At 38.9% G+C, this 25144-nt stretch overlaps 1 protein-coding gene across 6 annotated transcripts in view; it reads left to right on the top strand.

Moving 5' to 3' along the window:
• Nucleotides 1-25144, top strand: part of specc1 (sperm antigen with calponin homology and coiled-coil domains 1) — a 175474-nt gene that overhangs the window by 144460 nt on the left and 5870 nt on the right. For 5 of the 6 annotated variants that reach the window (XM_067437982.1, XM_067437983.1, XM_067437986.1 and 2 more), the window contains 2 exons: nt 20899-21015; nt 21589-21648. In XM_067437982.1, coding sequence (XP_067294083.1) covers nt 20899-21015; nt 21589-21648 — 177 coding nt within the window. Of the gene's footprint in view, nt 1-20710; nt 20822-20898; nt 21016-21588; nt 21649-25144 lie in introns of those variants that run through there. The other variant, XM_067437985.1, reaches the window with a different exon arrangement.

Genomic DNA, 25144 nt, shown 5'->3' with positions numbered 1-25144 from the left:
TGTCTAAAGTGAAAGTAAAATTGTGTGCGTCTATATATGAGATGTGAGCAGGTCTTCAATTGACAGCAGCAGCCTAGTGAACACGCTCTTAAAGGGACAGTTCACTTCTTAAATGATTTTAATAAAAAAACAAACAAAAGACCTTTAATACAGTAGCTTTTAATTAATGTTGTATATTGAAGACTATGTAGTTTTAATTTTAGCCTACATTTATTCATTCAAATTCATACTTAAATGCTACTGTACATCTCTGAGCTGCCACTGTAAATCTTTATAAATATTTATTTTATATTATACAATACACTAGGAATGTGTACAAGGATTTTCCAAAGGAAAGTTTTAAGTTTAAGTAAGAGTTTTCTAGTCTTTTAAGTAAAATAAAGAAAGAGTATTGCAAAAATCCTCCTTAACCTTTTTCTGTTCCTGTCGCCTAAGAATAGAATAGCAAAAAAAACGAACCGAACCGAAAAAAAAAACATGGTTAAAAACCGAGGTATGTATTGAACAGTGGACTATCTGTATTGTTACATCTCTAGTAAACACAATAATCTCACATTTCAGAATCACAAGAGCTCTTAGTCTTTTATGTGAATGTTGATAACCTAAATGTGTTTACATTTATTGAGGTCCAGTCATAGTTTTATGCAAATAAGCTGTTGCAGCTAGCTGTTGTAATAGTTGTAATAAGTATGTTGTAAAGCAAGGGAGCATAGTCTAAGTTTTAAAGTTGACATTCATGTTGACATTACTAATGTTTTCACACTAAGTTAAAAGGTGGACATAGTTATAATGACAGTATTGTTTATACTTTGTGAATTTCTAGTCAGATCCATTTTGCGGGTGAATCAATCTAGTGTTCTAAAATTTGTATTTAAAACCATGATTTAAACATTTTGGATTCTTCTTTTTTTTTTAAAAAAAAATCACACTTCTTGCGGTTTGATAAGGAAAGGATTAAAACAGTCAATATTCAGTGTTATTACTGCTTTTTTTCTAGTTGTTGTGGAGGATTATATAACCATTTGAATCTAGGGTTAAGTACTTTCAAAACAAAGAGAGATGATTTGATCGGGTCGAAATGTTGGGAAAGAAGTGTCTGTTTGCAACCTGCAGTGGCAAAGATGTTGACTTTAAAATATCTGGGTCCAAAGGAATACTTTGCTAATTAAGAGTGAGGCGTTCGGAGACACAGCCATACATGAGACTTGAGACAATCAAACATACATGAGACAGTCAAACATTATTGCTGTAATGTTGGTGCTTCATCAGCTTCTGTCACAAATCTTGCTACTGGTCGTATACTTCTCGCTCTAGAAATGAGAGCAAACGCAAGTCAGACTCATATCAGAGTCAACCCAGAAACTGAATCATTCGCTCTCAACTCTCTGCCTTTGAGTATTCAAAACAGTGCTTGTTCTGTGGTCTTATTTATGAAGGAAAAGACTCTAAAAATCCTAACAAAATCCTAATCCAGTTAAAAAATGTCAGACTTTAGATAGGCCTTTCATCCTTCAAAGATGTGATTTTTTTTCTAAATGTGATGAGCGGCAGGATGATTGGGCAGAAGATGTGAAGCTACAGGTAAATGGCATTATGGACCTACCTGCAGCAGTCTCACTCCAAGTGTTAAAATACTTTCAGGGAGGTAAATATTGACTCAAGTGCAGCTGCTGGTAAACCAATTGACAGTTGCCTGTATTGTATGACGTGTATATGATAAAAATAATATACATGCCTATGGTCCATCTTTATACAAGAAAAAAAAGAAGAAAATAGTTCAATGGAAAATACAACGTTCACCAATATAAAAAATACAAAATAAATTGTTCTATTCCCTCCATTTATTCCCTCAAAATATTTTCCCACTGTACTGTATACTGCCCCCCCCCCCCCCCAAAAAAAAAAAAAAAAACTTTGAAGTACCTTATTTAGGTCAGCTGCATTTTTCCAGACAAATTCTAACAAAAATACACCCTGGAGCTGTTTGTTTTCAGGATGGAGACAATGAGGAATGAAAACAGGGGGTCAGCTAGTCCTTTTAAACAGAGGAATCAGCTAGGCCTGCACTCCGCCACCCTACATCCGCCTCTCCACATCTTTATAATTCTTTCAGAGCAAACAAAAACAGCACTACTGGGGCCTCAGTCCATCCAGGAGGGGCTGGATCAGAGAGGAAGAATGACTTGAGGATACAGAGAAATGTGTGGCGTAATCCTCTAGGAATAGGGGAAGAGAACAGGGGAAGTAGGGGCCTTTTTCCTGTATTTCTCAATGCTCCTCTTTCTGTATCACACTTACACCTGGCTTAGTTCTCATCGGATAGCACCCAAATGTCCTTAAAAGGCTGCTTTCTTGGCAAATCTGAGAGCAGTTTGAGATATTGTTGAGATCTTTACTAAAACTAAAACAATCTAAAGACATAAGGACGCATAACAAATATCCATTTGCCTCTCTATTTAGCCTCTTTCCTGTCTAGTAAAAACGAATGAGATATTAAATGGAACCATCATTTGTGTGTGTGTGTGGGGGGGGGGGGGGGGATTGGCGCATAATCAGATTATTCACTTTGATCCAGAAATATCAGACCAAACAATGGTTGAAAACACTGTACTTCCTCTCCTGCTGCTTTTATCACTGTAATATTCTCAAAATATAACTAAAGCGGTGTTCTCTAATAATGTCTTCCTAAAGTCTTCCACCACCAAAGAGACATTTGGTCTATTTAGGACATTTTCTCCAGTCCTCACCTTTTTATGACCCAGTTGCGGTCTGAGGGTGGTGATTCTGAAATCCACTTCCGCTTCAGTGGTTACTGCTGAGGTGTGGCTCTGCTGTCTGAAGAGGTCAAACAGAGCAGCTGTCTATTTGAGAAGTTCTGATCCTGCAGTTCTAGTTTAGTTATGTTTCTCCTCTTAGCTTTCAGATTCATCATATAGCCTCCTCTTACCTCAGCTTTGTTCACCACCTGTATGTATTGTCGTTTTCCAGCCATGTAAACAAAGGCAATCAGAGGCAGAGACAGAGGCAGCCGCTTAATTAAAATATGCATGACTTTCTTCTTTGGTACACAAGAAGATGTTAGGCAAAATATTTGCACTACGACACAATGAAAATCAATAAGGATAGATGCTGGTGAGCACCAAAATGGGCAATAAACATAATAAAAATAGTCCACTGAAAGGGGCGGACACACTACACTTCATTCCATTGACTTCCATTCACAGCATTACAAGTGGTGAAGACGAGAAACGCAAGCTTGACGACTGTTGCAATGTCCCTAGAAATTTTGCGTGCTCAAAGTATAGTGTGATAGTGACAGCCACTTAAAGGGTTAGTTCACCCCCAAAATGAAATTGATTTCATTTTACTTTGATTTCAATAATATAATTGATTTCAAATTTACCCCTGGTCACTGTATGGAAAATAACTGCCTACACATTCTTCAAAACATCTCCTCTTGTGTTCCACAAAATAATAAGAGTAAAATGCTTTGGAATGACATTTAAATGATTAAAAATTAAACTTATAAATTACTATTCATTTGTAATTTTAGCTGGAAGTCACAATTTAGTGTGCTTATGTGTATTGTAGATGGCCATGGAGACTGTGTGCTCTTCTTCTTCAAAAGCCTGTCTCTATTAAGTCATTGCTTGTCTTGGGTTTGTTAAATAACAGCCAACAGTGCTGGAGAGGATGTGGGCCCATCATTGAAAGCCCTTTACTTGTTGACAGTCCAACTACAATGTGCATTTAGTGTATCCCACCAGGCAATTAAATGTGTATGAAAAGTCTATATTTACATACAATAGTTAATCCCTCAATAACAATTCTGTGTTTCAGTGTGTACGCAGCTGTGATGTTTAATTACACTTAAAACCAATGACTCCAACCCATAAATGTTCAATTACACTGTCAAAGTGTTGTATTTATAGTATAGAGGAAGTGACATTTTCTATGCTACCAGACAATTTAGGCTCACCACTACACTGCCATGAGCCATACATGAGTAGGCTATGCTTGCTTTCTATTTCTACCGCAGAAGCCCAAAATACATCTGGCTTTGTTACAAACTGAAACGTAAGCTACATCTGTAGGCAAATATTGTATAAACTGATGGAAAACTACCAGTTTGTATTCCCTCTGAATCTCATCCACTCTCTGCCTCTGTCTTTTGAAGAGAGCAAGGGTGATTTCCTGCCTGGATGCTATGTTTGCTTTTTGATGCAGGGTCCCAGTGTACTGATGGAGGCTACTGTTTTTATAACATTTATACCCCTCCTCTCGCTCTTTCTTTCTGCTCTGATGACATTATCCACCATTATCCCCAAACCCCCCCACCCCCACCCCCACCCCCACCATCCCTACACACTCAGACTGTCCAGGATGTGACTCCGTGCTTCTCTGCCTCTCTCCCAGCATTCCTGCCCTGCGCGCACACAAACAAAACTGTGATCCCCTCCTGAAGCCTATGTAGAATTGTGTAACCTAGTGAGTGTTTGTTTGGCTGTGTATGTGTGTATAATCACAGTCTCAGGGCCACCTGTGATATAAGAGACAGGACAGGCATAAGAGGAATGTCAGTCTACATGATTGTGCAAGTCTTTTGTATGATAAAAAAATCAATGGAAGATCAGAATACTAAAAAAACGTGCATCTAGGTTTAGGATGATTGCATTAGTTTCATGCTACATTATCATTGGATTTTTTTCAATGACAATGTAACTTCAGACTATTGCAATCATTTACATAATTAACATCTAAAATAATTAATCTAAAATCATTTGATTTCAAATGCACCAGTTGTTTTAAGAATTAGTTCACAGTACACTAGTACACAGACGTTTATGTGTACAATATAACCTGGTGATAGTGTCAATTTAGCTGTACTTCTTGCCAAAGTTTAGGGATCCTTTTAAGCTCCTTTTAAGGAGTACTTATTAACCTCTTAAACTCCAGGACCATTTTTTGGGATTTCCATCTGGATTTGGCCTACCCAAATTGAAAAGCTTCCATACACACATACAGTGGTTAATGTTCAAAATGTTGGTGTCATTTTGCAGGAAACTCTTTGAAGTTACATAAAACACTGCTAAAAGTGATAAACATGTAAGTATAGGTTGTGTAAGCTGTATTAACAGCCCTAAATGTAGGCGCGTTTTGATTTAAAAAATAAAAAAAAATCATTTTTGAAAGTATGTAACTCAAGCCATGTGTCCTCTAGGACCCTGCAGACAGTTCTGGCTGTTTCCACTAAATTCCAGAAAATAGTGGAAAAAAGAAGTTTGTCTGTGTCATGTTATATACAAGATTTACTCAAATGGATCTGAAGGGAGCCCCCCATTTATTACATATGCTATATGTACTTACCATAGTAGTTAATCAATCAATCAACTTTATTTATATAGCGCTTTTCCAATGACGATTGTTTCAAAGAAGCTTCACAATGTTAAACAAGACAATACTGCAACAAAATTTGCCTGTACAATCGTCCTGGAAAAAACATTTTATTGTGACAGCAAAAAGTGACAGCTTATTTTAATTTATCATATAGTGACAATGTTGGCAGATCAGTATTATAGTTTATAGAATTAAATAAAACCTAATTAATACATTTTAATAAATTTTTGATTTGTATATTTAGTTGAATAACTTAGATCATAATTTTAGTGTTATAGTTTTAGTGTCCCCAAATGAGCAAGCCAAGCCAAAGGCGACAGTGGCAAGGAACCAAAACTCCACCTGTACAAATAAGTGGACCAGCGAGGTGTCCAAATGTCTAGAAATTACCTATACATATTTATTCTATTTTATTATTAGTTATTAGAAAATATACTTATTGTTTTTATTAGAAGTTTAGGAAGGCTTTGCACAGCAGACCTGTACGACATGGTCGCCTCCATCACCCTACAGCCCTCTGATGGCCTTGAAAAGATTGACCAAAGCTTGTTACCTGGCAAAATGAAGGTCTGGTGTTACCAGTTTACCTTGAACCATAGCTTGATGCGACCCCTCAACCTGTTGACATCGGCATGACAGCAATCCAGAAGATGGATTCAAAGGCTAACAACTATATACGTAAGTGGCTGGGCCTTTCCCGATGTCTGTCAAATGTGGCCCTGTTTGGAAGAAACTCCTTGAGGCTCCCAATGAAATCCACCAGCTTAGACTACAAGCTGGAGAAGGTGCATCTGGTATTTAAGCAGAACAACTCACCGGACCCAGCAGTGCAATACACCAAGGCCCAAAAGTAGACTGGAAGGAAATGGAAAGCATCACAGTCAGTCAATACACCAGGCCATTACCTACCTACAACAACAGGAGGTTGTCAGATTGGTGCAATATGGAAGCGCAATCTATTTTTGGGGAACACCACCTAAGATGGGGTCCAAAGCCTCAAAGGTAGAGAGAAAAATCCTGGTGATCTCCGAAGTTCTGAGGGAGGAACAAAATCAAAGCCGTGAGCCAATGCCAACAAAGGAGATGAACAACCTGGGAGATTCTCATCGACAGGGCTGTGACGTGGGATGATTTGTGGAGAATGCCTCAGGCAAGGCTTAGCTTCATAATCAGGGCCACATTACAATACCCTACCAAGCCCCCAGAATCTGAACCTTTGGTATGGCTCAGAGTAGACCTGCCAGCTTTGTGGACATCAGAACCCCAATTTACAGCACATCCTATCCAGCTGCAAAATGGCACTGACCCAAGGATGTTATTGTTGGTGTCACAACCAGGTCCTGCGAAAAGTAGCAGAAGTCATTGAGGCATGCAGATTAGAAACCAACAAGACCAGCCCAGCAGCAACTCACAGGCTGATCCAATTTGTGAGGCAAGGGTGTGAGGCATTAAGCAGCACCTCAAAGAAGTGGTCCTTACTGTCACTCGGAGGCAACTGGGAACTGAGAGCTGATCTTGATCATCAATTGAAGTTCTCATGGCCAGACATTGTGCTCTGGTCTACCAACACAAGAACGGTTACTATGGTTGAACTGACTGTGCCATGGAAAGACAGATTAGAGTCTGGTTTTGAGATGAAAAATGAGAAGTATGCAGACCTATCAGCTGCATGCACAGAGGCCGGGTGGCACGTTGTCACATACGCAGTGGAAGTCGGCTGTCGAGACTTCACTGGAACCTCCATGCAATGGCTCCTGAAGTCCCTAGGTGTCAGAGGTACCAGGTTATCAAAGACACTAAAAGAGCTAGCAGAGATGGCAGCGCAAGGGGGCTTCTGGCTCTGGCTCCAGAGAAAGGACAAGAACAAGGTGTAAGACTGGCTGTAGGGAGCGGTAGGGTGCCGCCCCGGAGATGTTTCTGGGATTAATCAAGCGAAACATCAAATAAGGGTGGCTCCCGACTGATGACTCAGCAGCCAGCCTAAATGGTACCGTCAGAAGTACGTCTGGCAGAAATGCCTTGCAGGTATTCCTATCTGTGCTTACAACTAACTAAGCATACCTTTGTTATCAGTTGTCCATCCATGTCCATTCTGTTGTCACCTTTCCTGACAGCTGCTCTCCTGATTGTATCATCAGCTCTCAACTCTCGTTTGTCCTTTGACCTTTCAATTACTTGCTACATTTGTCACAAAATATACATTTGTCCTCATACACCCTAGTCTAGTGGATTTTCTTAAGTCTTCTGTGAGAGATCTTTCTGAAGAACTTTCTTTTGCAAGGATGCAGTCAAGCAGTTTCTTCATAGTGAAGATGCTACAACATTTCCTGTGATACAAATACTGATGGTATGCTACTTTCAGGTAGGTCCTTTGCAAGATTAAGGATGGGGCTGTAGCCTCTTATTTTAGCTGCTCTGTGTAGTGTCTGTTCCATGAATCTATATTCGTATAGGTGCCACAAGGTTAGAGTCATCATCCGAACAGTGTATTAAATATTCTGGCTTTGCACTTTGTTCTGCCATACTTCTCTATTTTGTGATGTACATTAATCTGAAAATAACAGAAATACTGGGATATCAAGAACAAGGAACATTTAAATATGTGGTGCTAAAAATAGCATCAGGACTAACAATTTCCAATTGTGCTATGTGCTTGTCTGTGCAACAAAGTATTGTGAAGTAATCTGGTTTTAAAATTTCAGCCATCTTAAAATACTTCCATCTCTGCACTTCCACACACTCATCAATATTTAAAAAACAACTTCCATCCCTGCATCTTCACACACTCAATCTTTTTTTAATTACTCATGAAGTTATTAATGTATAAAGCAGGTATCAAATGAAAGTAGTAGTACTAGTACTAGTACCTTGCTTGTAGTACAACAGGACTCACCTTTTCAGATGATGCTAGTGGCTTAACTGTACAACAAAGTTTTGAAACTAGCACCAGTCGTTGTTGTTGCATAAAATACTATTTCATACAGTACATGCATTTTTTTCAAATTACTATGTCATGGAATGTCCCACCATCATGGTTCTGATATCACCAGATTACAGACTTTTCTATCCATATATGAAAAGATAATTGTGAAAACACGGTAGATTTGAAATTGGCCTGTATTTGACCAATTCTTTTGGATCAAGTTGCAGTTTTTTAATAAGTGTTTTTAGCTTGTTGCTTTAAATAGTTGAATTATAGCCAACTTAAACGTTTTCGGAACATATCCTAATGTCAAGGATGAATTATTGATAATAAGCACAGGATCTTAGCCTAGAAATCTAAACACACCCTAGCGGCAGCAAATTTAATTTGCCCGCAAGTGTCGTCTAGGAACTCTCAATACCATTCTGAGCTGTGTTCCTCAAAATCTGGACGGCCCAATCACATCGTGTATAGAGTCGGCGGGCGGGGCCATAATGACGACAGCCGAGTTACGTTTGCGTGCTTCTAGTAAACACAGAAACTGGCGAACGGCGGCAGTCTTTCTAATCAGCTCTGACAGCGACTCTGGAAGACTTGGAGCTTTTCTCTGAGAAAAGAACAAAGAGTGGCACTGAAGTCATTCTTAAAAAGGGAAGATGTGTTCGTAGTTTAGCCGACCGGATACGGCGAATGTTTAATCAGTCAGCGAGCTCTGCTTCACCTTCGTTGCTCTGGTTGGTGGTAGCGCTATCCTATCGCGTGCAGAGGGAGTTTGAAAGACAACCGTTTATCCCGCCCCTCGGATTGAGCCCTGTCTATGGTGAGTTTCCAGACCAAACATCTTGATGTGGGTCTGGCTTGTCAGGCTAACAGGATCTATGACCTCTGGAAGCATTTCTTTTAATAGACCCAATTGACCTAATAGGGTCAAGCATATATGTTGCTGATTTTGATGATTTAACAAGTTTAGTCAATTATTATACTCTTATAGCAGTGAATAAGTATTATTTTTCCTCATTGACACTACAATGCTCTGTCTAAAGTGATACTGTACTTTATATACTGTAGTGCATGGTCATAATTTTATTCCTAATATTATCAATCTTACTAGTAAAGAAGTTCATAATGTCATTACTGCTGTGTTGTTTACAAACATCAGAAGTTGAAGATTTATTTTTTGTTAATTTAGCCACTGTATCAAATAAATACCTAGGGTTGTGTTTGTTTTTTTCTAAAAGAGTTGAGAAATAAGCAGATCTAGCAGTTTTTATGGCCTTTCTGTATGCAATCATGCTCTTTTTCCACAAACTGAGAAAAAAACCTCCAGTTTTGTTTTCTTCCAGCTGCGCTCCATTTTTTTGGCTGCTGTTTTAAGGGCCCGAGTGTGCTCGTTGTACCATGGCGTTGGATTATTTTCTTAAATCTTCTTAAGCGCTCGGGAGCAACTATGTCTAAAGTGCTGGTAAAGACTGTGTCAATAGCTTCTGTTGCAAAATCTAGTTCCTCTTGGCTGTCTATAATGCTGAGGAGATGGAACTGATGAGGAAGATTAATCACAGCGGTTATAGCCATATTTGAAGTGAGGGGATGGCTTTGCTGCCTTAGCTAAATTAAGTATACATGATATTAGGTAATGATCTGAGATGTCATCGCTCTGCTGCAGAATTTCAACGGTATCAACATTTATTCCATGTGACATTATTAGATCTAAAGTATGTTTAAGGCGATGAGTGGGTCCTGATATGTGTTGTCTAACTACAATAGAGTTTAGAATGTCTCTAAATGCCAATACCAATGAAACTTTTTCAGTGTCTACATGGATATTAAAATCAACAACAATTACTTTATCTGCAGCCAGTACTAACTCTGATAGAAAATCAGCAAATTCTTTGATAAAGTCTGTATTGTGCCCTGGTGGCCTGTATACAGTAGCCAACACAAATGTCAAACAGGATTTATCATTTACACTACACAATGTTACATAAAGCACCAAAACTTCAAAGGATTATATTTGAAACTAGACTTCTGAGTAATACTGAAGATATTATTTTAAATTACAGCAACAATTATGCATAATTACATGCAACTTAATTGCATGCAACTAAACCCTAATAACCATAACCCTATTGTAATTGTATAGTGTTCATTAAGTTCACTCAGTACTTAAATATATAATCACACTGTAAGAATGACACCTTAAAATAAAGTGTAACCCAATAGTCTTATAGTATGAACTGAATGTAATGTTCTTGGAAACCTAATTTCCAAAAATGTATAATTAAAATGTATATTAATTGCAATTAGCTGATTTTTTATGGCTTTTTGACACACTTAAGGACTTTATACTTAACATCTTAACACTATACTTAACACTAAATGGCCTACATCTTTATATGTAATATCATATTTATCTTGTATTTCAAATTTAGTTAAAGTGCACTTCCAAGCATGTATGATAAACTAAAAAATATATTATATTTAAACTTGTATGACCTTTTTTAAATATATTTGTAATTACACATTTGTAATGAATAAATAAAATGAAAAAATGTATTCAATTAATAATAAAATAATATTGAGTGGCACACTATGGTTAAAATTATAATCAAGTTTCCATGTGGTTTAGGGCCAGATTTACTAAATTAGCGTAAGAGCGTAATCCCATGGGATGCAGCTGGACATTTTCATAATGACCAACACAATCAACCAAGAGAAGCACAAATTAATGTCTGGTTTAAGACATGCTTTTTTGGGGTGGTAAATAATGGTCCAAATTCCAGTAAACTGACAAGTGCAAACCTTAGTAAATCACCTTCCATGATTAAATTAAATACTCTCATCCCATACATTTTGTGTCTGAAAGGGAAACTCCTACAAATGCAAATGCAATAAGGTCATCCAATTTATTCACCCTAATTTCAGTCAGGACCACTGTGTAAAGTATATTGTTTATTGTTGACAATTAAAAGTGTTGGTGGTATGGTTATGTTCTGGGCAAGAACTCCCCATGCCTGGACAAAGCGGGCAGAGCAGCAAGTCAACCCCCAAGGGGTACAGAATGGAACCATTTATATGAAATTACAAATCCACATTATAAGAATGTAGACAATACATGAGAGGAGGGAGTTTGTTTGTGAGCATTTAAATCCATAATAGAATTCAAATGGCCACGGTGATAAGTGTCGAATCTGGATTACACATCAGGAACAGCTGGCTATCAGCTGATGCGAGCTTGACTGACGTGGCCTGCCTGAACTGATTGATGTCATTCCCACCTGTATAGCTTTCTTCCATTGAACATAAAAGATGTCCAGGCTATTCTTTATTATACAAGATAAACAGTCTGCCATGGGCCAAAAACTATATAAAAGCACCATTAAAAGTAGTCCATATGTTGCTATATAGCAGGGGTGGGCAATTCCAGTCCTGGTCCTGCACTGTCCTGCTCCAACCCAAACACACCTGAACCAATGTCTCTATCAATGTCTTTTTTGTTAAAAAAAAAGTCTCACAAGTCTATTGTATGACTTCAAAATAATTTAAATATAGCAAATATATAAGGGCCAGTTGTATTCCTATATTTTCACAACTAACTTACAGCTTACAACTAACTAAGCATACCTTTGTCATCAGTTGTCCATCCATGTCCTGGACCTCTAATATACAAGTCATTTTCATCATGCTTTTTTGTCCTTTTTGGAGCTTGATAGCCACTGGTTACTGTCTGTTTTGGTTCCATGGAAAAGAGCAGCTTAGACATACTTTAAAATGTCTCCTTTTTGTCCCACTGAAGAAAAAAGTAATGCATGCTTGGAATGACATAATTAGAATTTTTGGGTGATAGCTATCGCTTTGAAATGTATTCACTAATTTTACTTGGTACTCCATATTAGTATTTTCGCATTTCCACTTTTAATCTCTATATTCCACATAAACACAAAACATTTTATGCTGGACACCTCAAACACACCTGATTACAAATCTCAGTACTCAGCTAGCATGACAAATGCTGGGATTATTCACATGGTTCCATCCTCACTGTCCCTCTGTGGGTGACATCTCTGGAAGATCGTCTGACCTGCTGGAGAAATGCCGAATGAACTTCTCCTCCTCTCTTCAACACAGCCCCAATGGCCCAGTTGAGGACGATGCTTATTTCGGGGTCTCCTTTCATATCTAACATCTGATTCTAAATCAAAAGATGTTTGTTAAGTGTTGGGACCCTGAGGGCCCAGTAAGGGCTGAGCCCAAGAGGACTGCCACTGGCCCTTTGCCCTGTTCCCAAACTCAGACCTTTCACAGACATGCATGCACTCATATGAAGAAGAATGACTGCAATGGGACATACAGAAAGTGTCAGGAAGCCTGGTGAAGGACAATAAGATAATAGTCTATTATCTTAAGGTCATGACTCACGGGCCTATTTACATAGAAACCAATGTAAAAACATCAAGATTTAAATTCAGAGACAAAAAAAATTATCTATGCATGACCTGTCATTTTATTCGTATCTAAATATGAGGAGGGCGCTCTCACAGAAAGTCCAAAAGCAGATTCATAGAAACTTACTGTCACGCTGTAGCTGAAGGAAAACAATCGTTATGAGAGATGAAACGTGACAACGACAATCAGACGATTGCGACAATATATGCTTTGTGTGTTTTTCAAGCCATCTCAATGTGGACTATTTATTGACAATAAAGAATATCATATGAATAATGCAGTGCTAACTGACAGCTCATGTTTATCTTTAATGTTTATCTTCTGCTCACCAAGGCTGCATTTATTTAATCAAAAATAGTTAAAACAGTAATATTGTGAAATATAATTACAAATTTAAACAGCCTTTTTCTATGTGAATATATACAGTCCCTGACAAAAGTCTTGTCGCTTATCTATTTTCTAGAAATACCTGATATTAACCTGACTTTTAATTAATTCATTGGTGTTAGAAATAGCTCATATGAAAAGCTAAAACCCTCCCAAATGATGTTTAATGCACTGAAATAAATAATTTTCACAGAAAAAATATTTATCATTTAATTAAGACAGAAAGGTCAAATTTTGGCAAGACAAAAGTTTTGTCGCCTATACAGAAATTGAACAAATTTACTGCAAATACAAAAAAATGTCAGCAAATTAAGTTGTGGTGCTGTGAGATCCAAATTTAATATCTTGTATTTTTTTTTTTTTTTTTTTTTTTTTTTTTTTTTTTTTTTTTTTTTTTTTTTAGTGTATTTAAAATGTAATTTATTTATTTATTTTTTTTTTTTTTTTATTATGCAAACAGACAAGTACAATATTTACAAAAGAGAAGTAAGATGCAAAATACAAATACAAGGCAAGGGCCAACAAAACATAACATGCCAGTACGATGTGTGCGTGTGTATGTATGTGTGTGTGTGTGTGTGTGTGTGTGTGTGTGTGTTTGTGCGTGTAACTGGTGTGGGAGTGTTAATGTATGAATAAAGAATCATGTAGGGAAGTACAACAGACATAACCAAAAAATATATGTGTATAAATAAGGTGACAACAGCAATAGTAATGGCAATATTAATAATAATAACAATAATAATGATAAATCCAATTAATTAGAAATGACAAATAGTATTAATAGTATTATCAGTAGTAGTAATGACAAACATATATACAAATATACTCTTTTCATCCGGAATGAGGGGAAGGTTAAAGGGGTCAGGAAGAGGACAAATAAAAACAATAGTAGTAATAGTAATAATAATATTAATAATGGTAGATATTTATAAAGTCATTAATAGTGATAATAATAGTAGTGGTAACAATGATTTTAATAATAATAACAATAAAAATAATTATAATAATGGTAATATTGATCAGCTATTAGTAACAAGGTATTATAAAGCTTTGATACCCCTCATGGCCATGGCATAGGATAGACCTCTGCCAGAGTCGTAATGCAATGGGCTATCAAGGTGAGGTGCTGCCAGGGTCCCGAGATCCATGCCCATCCCCCAGCTGTTCCATAGATGCCACGCTGACCCTATCTTTGTGTTTTTTGTTGTTGTTGTTGTCTGATGTGTTTGTCAACTAGTGTATAATGCATTAAAACAAACATGGCGTGTAGCATGGAACCTGCCCAGTGCAAAGCCCATGCAGGCCGCCATGTCCACGCCACATTTACCCTATATATGTGCCTTTTTTTTTTCTTTTCTTTTTTTTTCTTTTTCTTTTTTTTTTTTTTTTCCTGATTTAAACTAGTTTTATGCTCCAAATGAATGTGTGTGCACCTCACCTAATATGTAAAGCATTAAAACAGCGCGACAACTACCAGCTGGAGGGCGAAAGACCAAGGCCCCCGGCCCCACCTCACCCCCACCCACGACTAATCAGACCCGCACATGACAGGGATTAGTATGCCACAACCATCCAGGGTCCACAAGCGCAGAGAGAGATAGAGAGAGAGAGAGAGAGAGAGACAGAGAGAGAGAGAGAGAGAGAGAGAGAGAGAGAGAGAATAGAAAGAGAGAGAATAGAAAGGGCGATAGAGATAGAGAGATAGAGAGAGAGAGAGATAGAGACAGAGAGAGATTCCAATATAATCTTATAAGAAATTTTATTTATTTAATAATAGTCTGTGTTGCTACCTCTTCCTGACCCCGCTCCCCCCATTATTGATGGTGTATCATTAAAGATGGCTTCAGACAAAGAAGGTGAGTGGATTCATGACTGTTGGAAGTTAAACAGAGCTGACCAAGAAGGGTGTAATTCTGATGTATCATTTTGAGTAGAGGTAGACAAGTTTTCCATGGAGATGTACTCTATTAGTAAATTTTTCCAAGTTGTAATGTGTATGGTGTTTCTTGATTTCCAGTTCATGAGGATAGTTTTCTTGGCGATAGTTAGGGCCACTAGGAGTAACTGACTGTTTCTACTGTCTAAACTGATTATCGATATGTCACCTAATATACAGAGAGAGGGAGACAGTGGGATGTGACAACCCATAAGGTTGGATAGTGAGTCAGTAACGTTCTCCCAAAATGTTTTAACTGAGGTGCAATGCCAAATAGCGTGTAAATAGGTGTCTGGGGTGTTTTGTGTGCAATGTGAGCATGTTTCTGAAGAAAAACCCATTTTAAATAATTTCTGTCCAGTTAGGTGGGATCTATGAAGAACTTTATACTGTATAAGTTGTAAGTTGGCGTTTTTTGTCATGAAGTAAATATTTTTACAAATTTGTGACCAGAAAGCGGCATTGGGAGTAATGGATAAGTCGGATTCCCATTTAGCATTGGGCAGGCTTAATGTGTTGTCTGATTTGGATATTATTTTATATATTTTGGAGAGTAGTTTTTTGGGGGATGTTATATTAATTAGCTCTAAGATTGGAGGAGGAAGATCTAGATTAATTGTCTGAGTGTCGATTTTTGATTGAATAGATGACTTGATTTGTAAATATTCCAAAAAACAATTACTCCCAATGCCGTACTTCAGAACTAAGTGGGAAAATGGTGCCCAGTTATTATTAAGGAGGATGTGTTGAAGTTGTGTGATGCCCTTATCTACCCATGTGCGTAAGTTGAGTGGCTTCTTGTTAACTATAAAATCGGGGTTATTCCAGATTGGGGTGTATTTAGACGGTGCAAGAGGAGTGTTTGTAATTTGATGAAATTTCCACCAGGCTGTCAAAGCTGCGGCTATTGTTGGTGTTTTAAAACAGTGATGCTTTTTGATTGTCTGAGTATGGAAAGGTAGATCTGAAATGTTAATGTCTTTGCAAATTGACTGTTCAACATCTAGCCATGTGCTTTCTGATGGGTTAGGATGAATCCATTTGTATATATTTTGGAGTTGATTGGCCAAAAAATAGTGGTAGAAATGTGGTAGTTTAATATCTTGTATGACTTCCATGAGCTTGAAGGACTGCATCCATGCGGTTTTGCAAGGATTCATACAATTTATTGATGAAGTCATCAGGAATAGCTAAGAAAGCAGTCTTGCATGCCTCCCAGAGTTCATCAATTTTCTTTGGTTTCGTCTTTCATGCGTCCTCTTTCATCCTACCCCACATATGCTCAATGATGTTCATGTCTGGTGACTGGGCTGGCCAATCCTGAAGCATCTTGATCTTCTTCGCCTTGAGGAACTTTGATGTGGAGATGGAAGTATGCGATGGAGCACCGTCCTGCTGCAGAATTTGGTTGGGAATATAAGAGGTAGCTAAGATTTCTTGGTATTTTAGACTATTGATGTTGCCTTCCACCCTGCAGATCTCTCGCACACCCCCATACTGGATGTAACCCCAGACCATGATTTTTCCGCCACCAAACTTCACTGTTTTCTGGGTGAATCTCAGATCCATTCGGGCACCAGTAGGTCTCCTGCAATATTTGCGGCGACTGTGGTGTAATTCAACAGAAGATTCATCTGAAAAATCCACCTTCTGCCACTTTTCCTGTGTCCATCCTTTTAGCAGGCTGTGGGCCTTGGCAAATGCCACACAGTTTTTCAATTGTCTTTTGTTTAGTGCTGGCTTCTGGGCACTGATTCGACCATGGAGGCCATTTCGAGACAGAATCCGACAAACTGTTCTGGTTGACACAGGGACTTCAGGTGACCAGGTCTCGTGGAGCTCTGCTGCAGTGGAAAATGGGCTGGCCGTGGGCAGTGCTACATACGGGAGTCCTAGGGGTGGTCCCGGCCCAGATGTAATATAAGCGCACATATCCGTTCCATGGGGAAGGGAGTGGCGCAGCAAGCCGACACTAGAACGGGCACTTCGGTGCTACCGACTCAAAGGAGTGAGTACACAAGAAGATACCGGTTCTACATGTAGGCTATAGAATCTAGCGAACATGTTGGGTGTCGCCCAGCCCACAGCTCTACAAATATCTGTCAGCGAGGCGCCACGAGCCAGCGCCCAGGAAGAGGCTACACCCCTGGTGGAGTGGGCCCTAATCCCGAGCGGGCAGGGCACGTCTTGGGACTCATACGCCAAAACGATGGCATCCACTATGCAGTGGGCCATCCTCTGCTTGGAGACAGCCTTTCCCTTCTGCTGTCCTCCGTAACAGACGAAGAGCTGCTCTGAGGTCCTAAAGCTTTGCGTTCTGTCCACATACGTCAGAAGAGCTCGGACAGGACAGAGAAAAGCCAGGGCTGGGTCTGCCTCCTCCGAAGGCAGCGCTTGCAGGCTCACCACCTGGTCCCGGAAGGGAGTGGTGGGAACCTTGGGCACGTATCCGGGCCGGGGTCTCAGGACAACGTGAGAGTAGTCCAGCCCAAATTCCAGGCACGATTCGTCAACCTAAAATGCCTGCAGGTCCCCTACCCTCTTGATAGAGGCCAATGCAACCAGGAGTACTGTCTTCAGAGACAGAATTTTTAACTCCACTGACTGCAAAGGCTCAAATGGAGGTCTCTGAAGTGCACTAAGCACCAGAGAAAAGTCCCAAGAGGGTATAGAGGGGGGGCGAGGCGGATTTAATCTCCTCGCGCCCCTCAGGAACCTGACGATCAGGTCGTGCGTCCCCAAAGACTTACCTTCTACTAGTTTGTGATGTGCAGCGATTACGGCCACAATAACCTTGAGGGTGGAGGGAGACAGCCTTCTCTCCAACCCATCTTGTAGAAAGGAAGGCACGGCCCTGACCGAACATCTTCGGGGTTCTTCTTGATGAGAAGAGCACCAGTCGACGAACAGGTTCCACTTCAACGCATAGAGGTGCCTCGTAAAGGCGCTCTAGTGGAAGTGATGGTGTCTGCCACAGCCTGTGGTAGATCACCTAGAACCTCCGCATCCCGTTCAGGGACCAGACATGGAGTTTCCAGAGGTCCGGACGCCGGTGACAGAGGGTGCCCGGTCTCTGAGTCAGGAGGTCCCTCCTCAGAGGAATGGGCCAAGGAGGTGATTCTGTGATTGAACTGATCCCGTCACAGGCTGCCGTTTAGAATGCTAACGCAGAAATGCATCTGTACCTGCTCTCACCAGTATGGAACACGCCCACCGAACCAACTGTGTGTTGTGTGTGTAGTACAAATTGCTCAGTTTCTCTTTTGCTGTTAAAACAGCAGCTGACCAACACAAGAGCGATTTCCCATGGCACACGCTTTCTCTGTCTCTCTCGCTGAATGACAGGCAGTCAGATGCTTCATCAACGCTGTTCAGCTCCAAAGTGAATGACAACTCATTCCAAGGAGGCAAGATGTTGTGACAAGTGACATTCACAATGACAAGTGAATGATCGCTTCCACTTTATACCTGCGCCGCGGGGGCGGGGTGCGATATGCAAAGCACGCACGCCTATGTTCATTGGCCCGTTTCTATATCTCGAAGCTGATAGGGGCTCCCAGAAGTGATCCCAATTCGTCAGTCACGACGCACGTCGTAGTGACCGACTGAAAGGGAACTGAATTTTCAGTATCATTCCTCCAGTCTTCAGTGTCACATGATCTTTCAGAAATCATTCTAATATGATGATTCATTTTCAAAGTTGGAAACAGTTCTGCTGCTTAATATTTTTTTCATAACCTATGATAATTTTTAATATTATAATACTTTTATACTTTGATGAATAAAAAGGAAGAAAAAAAAAGAAAAAAAGAAGTAAATGTTTTAAAAATAGAAATCTATTGTAACAACAATATACACTACTGGTCAGTAATTTGGGGTCAGTCATTTAAAAAATAATAATAATAATTGTATTCATCAGGGATGTGTTAAATTGATAGTAAAGGAGATTTATATTATTTGAAAATATGTTTTTATTTTGAATAAATGCAGTTCTTGTGAACCTTTTAATAATCAAATATATTAGGCAGCAGAACTGTTTCTAACACTCATAATAAATCAGAATATTAGAATGATTTCTGAAGGATCGTGTGATAGACTGGATGTCACAAGTGACACTAAAGACTGGAGTAATGATCCTGAAAATTCAGCTTTGCTTCACAGAAATAAATGATAATTTAAAGTATAATAAATTGAAAACCAAATATTTTAAATTGTAATAATATATCACAATATAAATAAATAAATAAAAAACTGTATTTTTGATCAAATAAATGCAGGCTTGATGAGCAGAAGAAACTTCTTTCAAAAACATTACAAATAGTAATGTGTCCAAACTTTTGGCCTATATATATATATATATATATATATATATATATATATATATATATATACACACATCTGAAGCTTGTTAAATCATCAAAATCAACAACATGTATGCTCGACCCTATATCGACTGCTATTAAAAGAGATGCTACCAGAGGTCATATATCCTCTTCTTAATATCATTAAGTCATCTTTGTCACTAGGATATGTACCGAAAACCTTTAAGTTGGCTGGGCCATTAAACTATTAAAAAAGCACACCTTGATCCTAAAGAATTAGTCATTTACAGGTCAATCTCAAATACCATTTCTGCCAAAAAATACTTGAAAAGGGAGTGTCTTCATAATTGAGTTCATTTTTAGAACGGTCCTTTTTAGATTCAAAACGGTATCTGTGAGGATTTCCAGTCAGGAGTCAGGATTTAGACTGTATCATAGTACTGAGACTGCTCTCATTGTTTACACACATTTTCTGAAAGCATGCCTCATACTCTCAGAACTCTACACATAAATCAAAAAACACACACAATTGGCAAAACCCTTCAATTCTCCTGCTAAACTTTTCATTCAAAACAATGTTGTTTCTTCTCAAAATGGTATTTTGTTTTCAAATGACACACAGACAATCATATGAATAGACATTTATAAGAACCAGTTGAACACTGGATGGCTCATTGTAAAACACTATGATGAATGGAAAACACTTATTCTCCATTTATCATAATGACTTAGGTCTTTTTTTGGTTCAGTGTTACACTACAGACAGTACATACTTAAGTAAGTTGTAAAATATTTGGTGTTGTATATATATATATTAATATGTCTGAACTGTAAAGTTGCCAGAATCATAATCATACACTGTTTGTTTGTCTGCCAGAGGAGAGCTGGCACCCTGAATGAGTCTGGTTTCTCCCAAGGTTTTTTTTACTCCATTCTGGTCCTGAAGGAGTTTTGGTTCCTTGCCACTGTCGCCTTTGGCTTTTGGCTTGCTCAGTTGGGACACTTAAATTTCAACTATATTACCGATCTGCCCTGTTTCCTGTGATGGGTAGGTTTAGGGGCGGGGCAGTGTAGGGGGATAGAAAATACGGTTTGTACGGTATAAAAACTATTACTCCTATGGAAAGTCCCCATAAAACATGGAAACGCTGTGTGTGTGTGTGTGTGTGTGTGTGTGTGTGTGCGTGCGTGCGTGCGTGCGTGCGTGCGTGCGTGCGTGCGTGCGTGCGTGTGTGTGTGTGTAAAATTCTAGCTTGTAGCATTAATTAAAATGCATGATTGTTCTGTCTTCGATTACAGATTTGCGATGAATATCATCTGACAACGATCAGTGGCTGGTTGATTGTGAATCATTAAGATGCCTCTGAAAAAGAACTGAATGGAATAATGAAAAGCTCCACTGTCCTCAATGCAAACATACACTAATTATATGGCAAATTATATGGTGTTTGATTACATGGTGCTATTCTCTTTCTCTGTCCTTGTAGAATATAGATGTGACAAACTTCAGCAGCAGTTGGAGTGATGGCCTGGCATTCTGTGCTCTGTTACACACCTATCTGCCTGCACACATCCCTTACCAGGAGCTCATCAGCCAAGAGAAGGTACACATGTATTTATTACATACTTAAGTGTCTTAGTAGATCCTTTAGTGCCTGTCATGTTCAGCAAAATGTGTTAACAGCCAAGACTTCCCCTCTGCTGACCTGGCAGTAGTAATGAATTACGTGCTTCTATGGATTAGTGTTGACAGAATACATAAACAAGCGACACACGGAGAAGAGTAGACAGAACATACATAACAAATAAACGGCTGCTCTGCCCTCCTTCAATGTTTATTCAACCAGGCACACACCCATACACACGCAATGTGCATGGTTTTCAGAGCTATGTGACAAATTGCAGCCATAAGTATAATAGTGATTACAGGAAGAGATGTTACGTTATGCTTTTGAATTATTTACAAAGCAAGAGTGTGTTGTAAATGTCAAGGCTACTAAAAGGCCAAGTGAGTGGCTCTCTGGAGCATTACTTCACTGGGTTTAGACACCTGTATCAGGTCTAAAAAATAGGAGCTGTATATTATATTAGCTGAATATTAACTGCAATTAATATTCAGATAGTTAACATTCAGATGGTTCATAAAGTGTTTAAAAGAATGTTTTTTTTTAACATAGGGCCGAAATCTTACCCTGGCTTTCCAAGCAGCCGAAAGCATTGGTATCAGGCCTTCTCTGGTGAGTTTGTTAATATACACGTTTTGTTTTTGTTTTTTCTCACACAGTTTTACATTATTCTTTAATTGGGCGTATAATCTACATATATTTTGTTTTGTTTACATTGAACCAGCTGATAAATAAAAACTATTAGACTAAAAATAAAATAATAAATAATAAAACAGAACTGTTCCACAGTTTAGGTGCTAATGGATCGACCGCATGCAGTTGATTTTGATAGGTATTATCAACTGGCCAGAATTTTGAGACTTCAATAGATGTGATGGGGTATAATGCTCTCTCAGTCAGAGCTTGTTCAAGTACTGGGGAACTAAGCCATTAAGTGCTTGTAAGCAATAAGCAAATATTTTAATTTTATGCAATGTTTAATAGGGAGCCAGTGCAGCATTGACAGATAAAAACACATATGCACACATACGTGTTCAAACATGCTTGCCTATGGGCTGAACACGTAATGCTTGCATACATGCCGTCACATTTTTAGGGGTTGCGCAGGGACATTAAAGATGGTATAGTTTCAAAAGTATTTTTTAAACATGGTTTCATTCTCGGGGCACCAGGTGCTGTTGCCATGTGGATCCAGAACACTTGATTTTTTTGCATAAAAGTATATTTAAAGTGTAACAATAGTAAACTTAAAGTACACAACTAGTTTACAACTAAAGTTTTCATCTGCACCTACAGTGAACTTATATACATACTAAGTTTACTAGTCAAATGTAACACATTTTTAGCTTATGAAAGTACACTCTCATTAAACTACTAGTTTAGTCCTTACTCTTCACTTTTCCTTAAAGGTGCCCTAGATTATTCTTATTCAAATTAACCTTGCCATGGTGAAAAAATAAGAGTTCAGTACAGGGACATCACATACTGTGAGTCTCAAACATCATTGCCTCCTACTTCTTATGTAAACCCTCGTGAATCCATAACAAAAAATAAATAAAAAAAACCTTCTCAACATAAACCCAACAGTGATGCAAGCGTTGGGAATCATTTATATGCACGCCCTCAACATTCGCATCTGTCCAAACATGTGCATTGTCAGGCGGAAATGACGGTAACTGGGAATGCAGATAAACAAACTTCTCTCATGGACACACGTCATGTTCCAGGCTGTGCAGGATACTTTTCTACATTTGACAAGGCTATTCATTTTGTTAGTTATATAAGTTATATATTTATATTTTTGAGAACTGAAGTATGGTGTTTCCTATGATGTTTTTGCCTATTTGTATTTCAAATTAGGCTACATGCAGTCACTGCGTAACGTTAGCCTACATAGTGACTAACGTTATATAAAAATGCAATATCGTTGACGAAAAAAGACAAGTCTAAAATGTAGGCTGAATGACACACTTAAAGCAGAACATCTCAAATGGAGATTGCTGAAATGCAGCTTACTTGTTTATTGGTGTTTTCAGTTCATCGGTGCGAGAGAGAGCTCGCATGCATATGGTTGCCATACGCTTTTATCCAAAGCGACTTACAACTCAGGAGAACAGGAAGTGATCCGTCAAGAAGAGGCAAAGAAACACAAAAAGTGCCCCTCAGAGTAGCAAAAAACAGAAAAGGGAAGGAGAAAGGAGAAATAGAGGAGGAAAGAGGTTGTTTTTTTTTAATGTAAGATTAAGTGCTCATGGAAGAGATGAGTTTTTACCTGTCTTTTGAATAAAGCGAGTGATTCTGTCGTGCGTATGGAGGACGGAAGATCGTTCCATCAACCAGGAACAATGAAAGAAAAAGTTCTAGAGAGGGATTTCATGCCTCTCTGTGATGGTACCACAAGCCTTCGCTCATTAGCTGAGCGAAGGCTTCTGGTGGGGGTGTAGACTCGTAGGAGTGAGTCGAAGTATGCGGGTGCTGAGCTTGTGGAAGATCCATAAGCAAGAGTCAGAGCTCTGAATTTGATCCGGGCAGCGAATGGTAGCCAATGCAGAGAGATGAATAGAGGTGTGACATGAGCCATTTAGTCTCCGCTCTGATTCAGTCAAATACCTCCACACCGAGCTCACTCATCCATGTTGATCACTCTAAAATGTTGGCAATATAGTGTAGATTTAAAGTATGTTTGCTCTTTACTACCAGTGTACTAGTCTATTTAGAATAATACTCAGAATTAGGAACACATCTGTTTTCTTTATAAATCAATATTTTCAAACAAAATAAGTTGTGGTCAGACAGTATGTGAAAACTATGTGAAAAAGTATTTAATAGACTATTTGATAAAAAGAGTAAATACACTACAATCCAAGTATACATAGAATACTTAATTATACTTTTAAGTATCCCGATCAAAAGATTGAGAACAAGAATATGCCACATAGACTTAGACTTTTCTGTCAGTATAAGGCAAGTATACTTAATTCTAATTTTTAGTATATTCTGAGAAGTAAATAAAAAGTAGACGGAAAGTATACTTTCTAATTTTTAGTTTAAAATAAGTATACTAATAGCACATTTGAATAAACATATTTGTAAGGGATCTTGCATTCACACATAATCAAAATCAACTGCCTATGCAGTGAGTTCAAGCTGTGTGAATTCTCCATCTTGATGAAACAAACAATCTAAGAACACCCAGTTAAATCAAAGGAACTTCAAAAGATCACTGTTTGTTTTAGTAAGTGTCCACAGGTGATAGTAGGCAGTTCAGTCCCATGAATAAATGTCCAAGTCACATTTCACCACAAAATCTAAAAATAACTGTATTTTAGTTTTATTTAAGTGCAGGAGGTCACAAACTGTAGGTTAGTTTACAGAGTCACAGAGTTAAGCATTACCAGTGGTAATGTACCAATGTATACCAGTGGTAAAGTTTATTCACTACATCTGATGGTTTATCTGGTTTAATTGTTTTTCTTAATGTTTTTTTTTTTTTCAAAACAAATCATTTAATAGTTGATTTTACTGTCTGTTCAATTTACAGGCTGTTCAAGTTACTAATTCGTGATGGGTAGCGATTGCGGCCACATACACCTTGAGGGTGGAGGGAGACAGCCTTCTCTCCAAGCCATCTTGTAGGAAAGCACGGCCCTGACCGAACACCTTCAGGGGTCTTCTCGATGAGAAGAGCACCAGTCGACGAACAGGTTCCACTTCAACGCATAGAGGTGCCTCGTAGAGGGAGCTCTAGCGGAAGCGATGGTGTCTGCCACACCTGTGGCAGACCACCTAGAACCTCTGCGTCCCGTCCAGGGACCTGACGTGGAGTTTCCAGAGGTCTGAACGCGGGTGCCAGAGGGTGCCCCGTCTCTGAGTCAGGAGGTCCTTCCTCCAGGGACCTGGCAATGGGCCGCCCCGGACACGGCCCATTGCCAGTGGTTTTATTCCCTGACTGAGGGGACCCTCGGGACGGATGCGCTGGCACACAGCTGACCCCGGGGCCTACGCTAACATACGTAACACACTGTGCAAGGTCAGGGAGGACGAGGAGCAGGTTCTGTTGGTGGCGCCATACTGACCCAACAGGACATGGTTCCCGGAACTAGTGCTC

The sequence above is a fragment of the Pseudorasbora parva genome, chromosome 3 (assembly GCF_024679245.1).
Source record: "Pseudorasbora parva isolate DD20220531a chromosome 3, ASM2467924v1, whole genome shotgun sequence".
Taxonomy (NCBI): domain Eukaryota; kingdom Metazoa; phylum Chordata; class Actinopteri; order Cypriniformes; family Gobionidae; genus Pseudorasbora; species Pseudorasbora parva.
The sequence above is the reverse complement of the archived record's forward strand: the minus strand, read 5'-3'. Positions and strand labels throughout refer to the sequence as shown.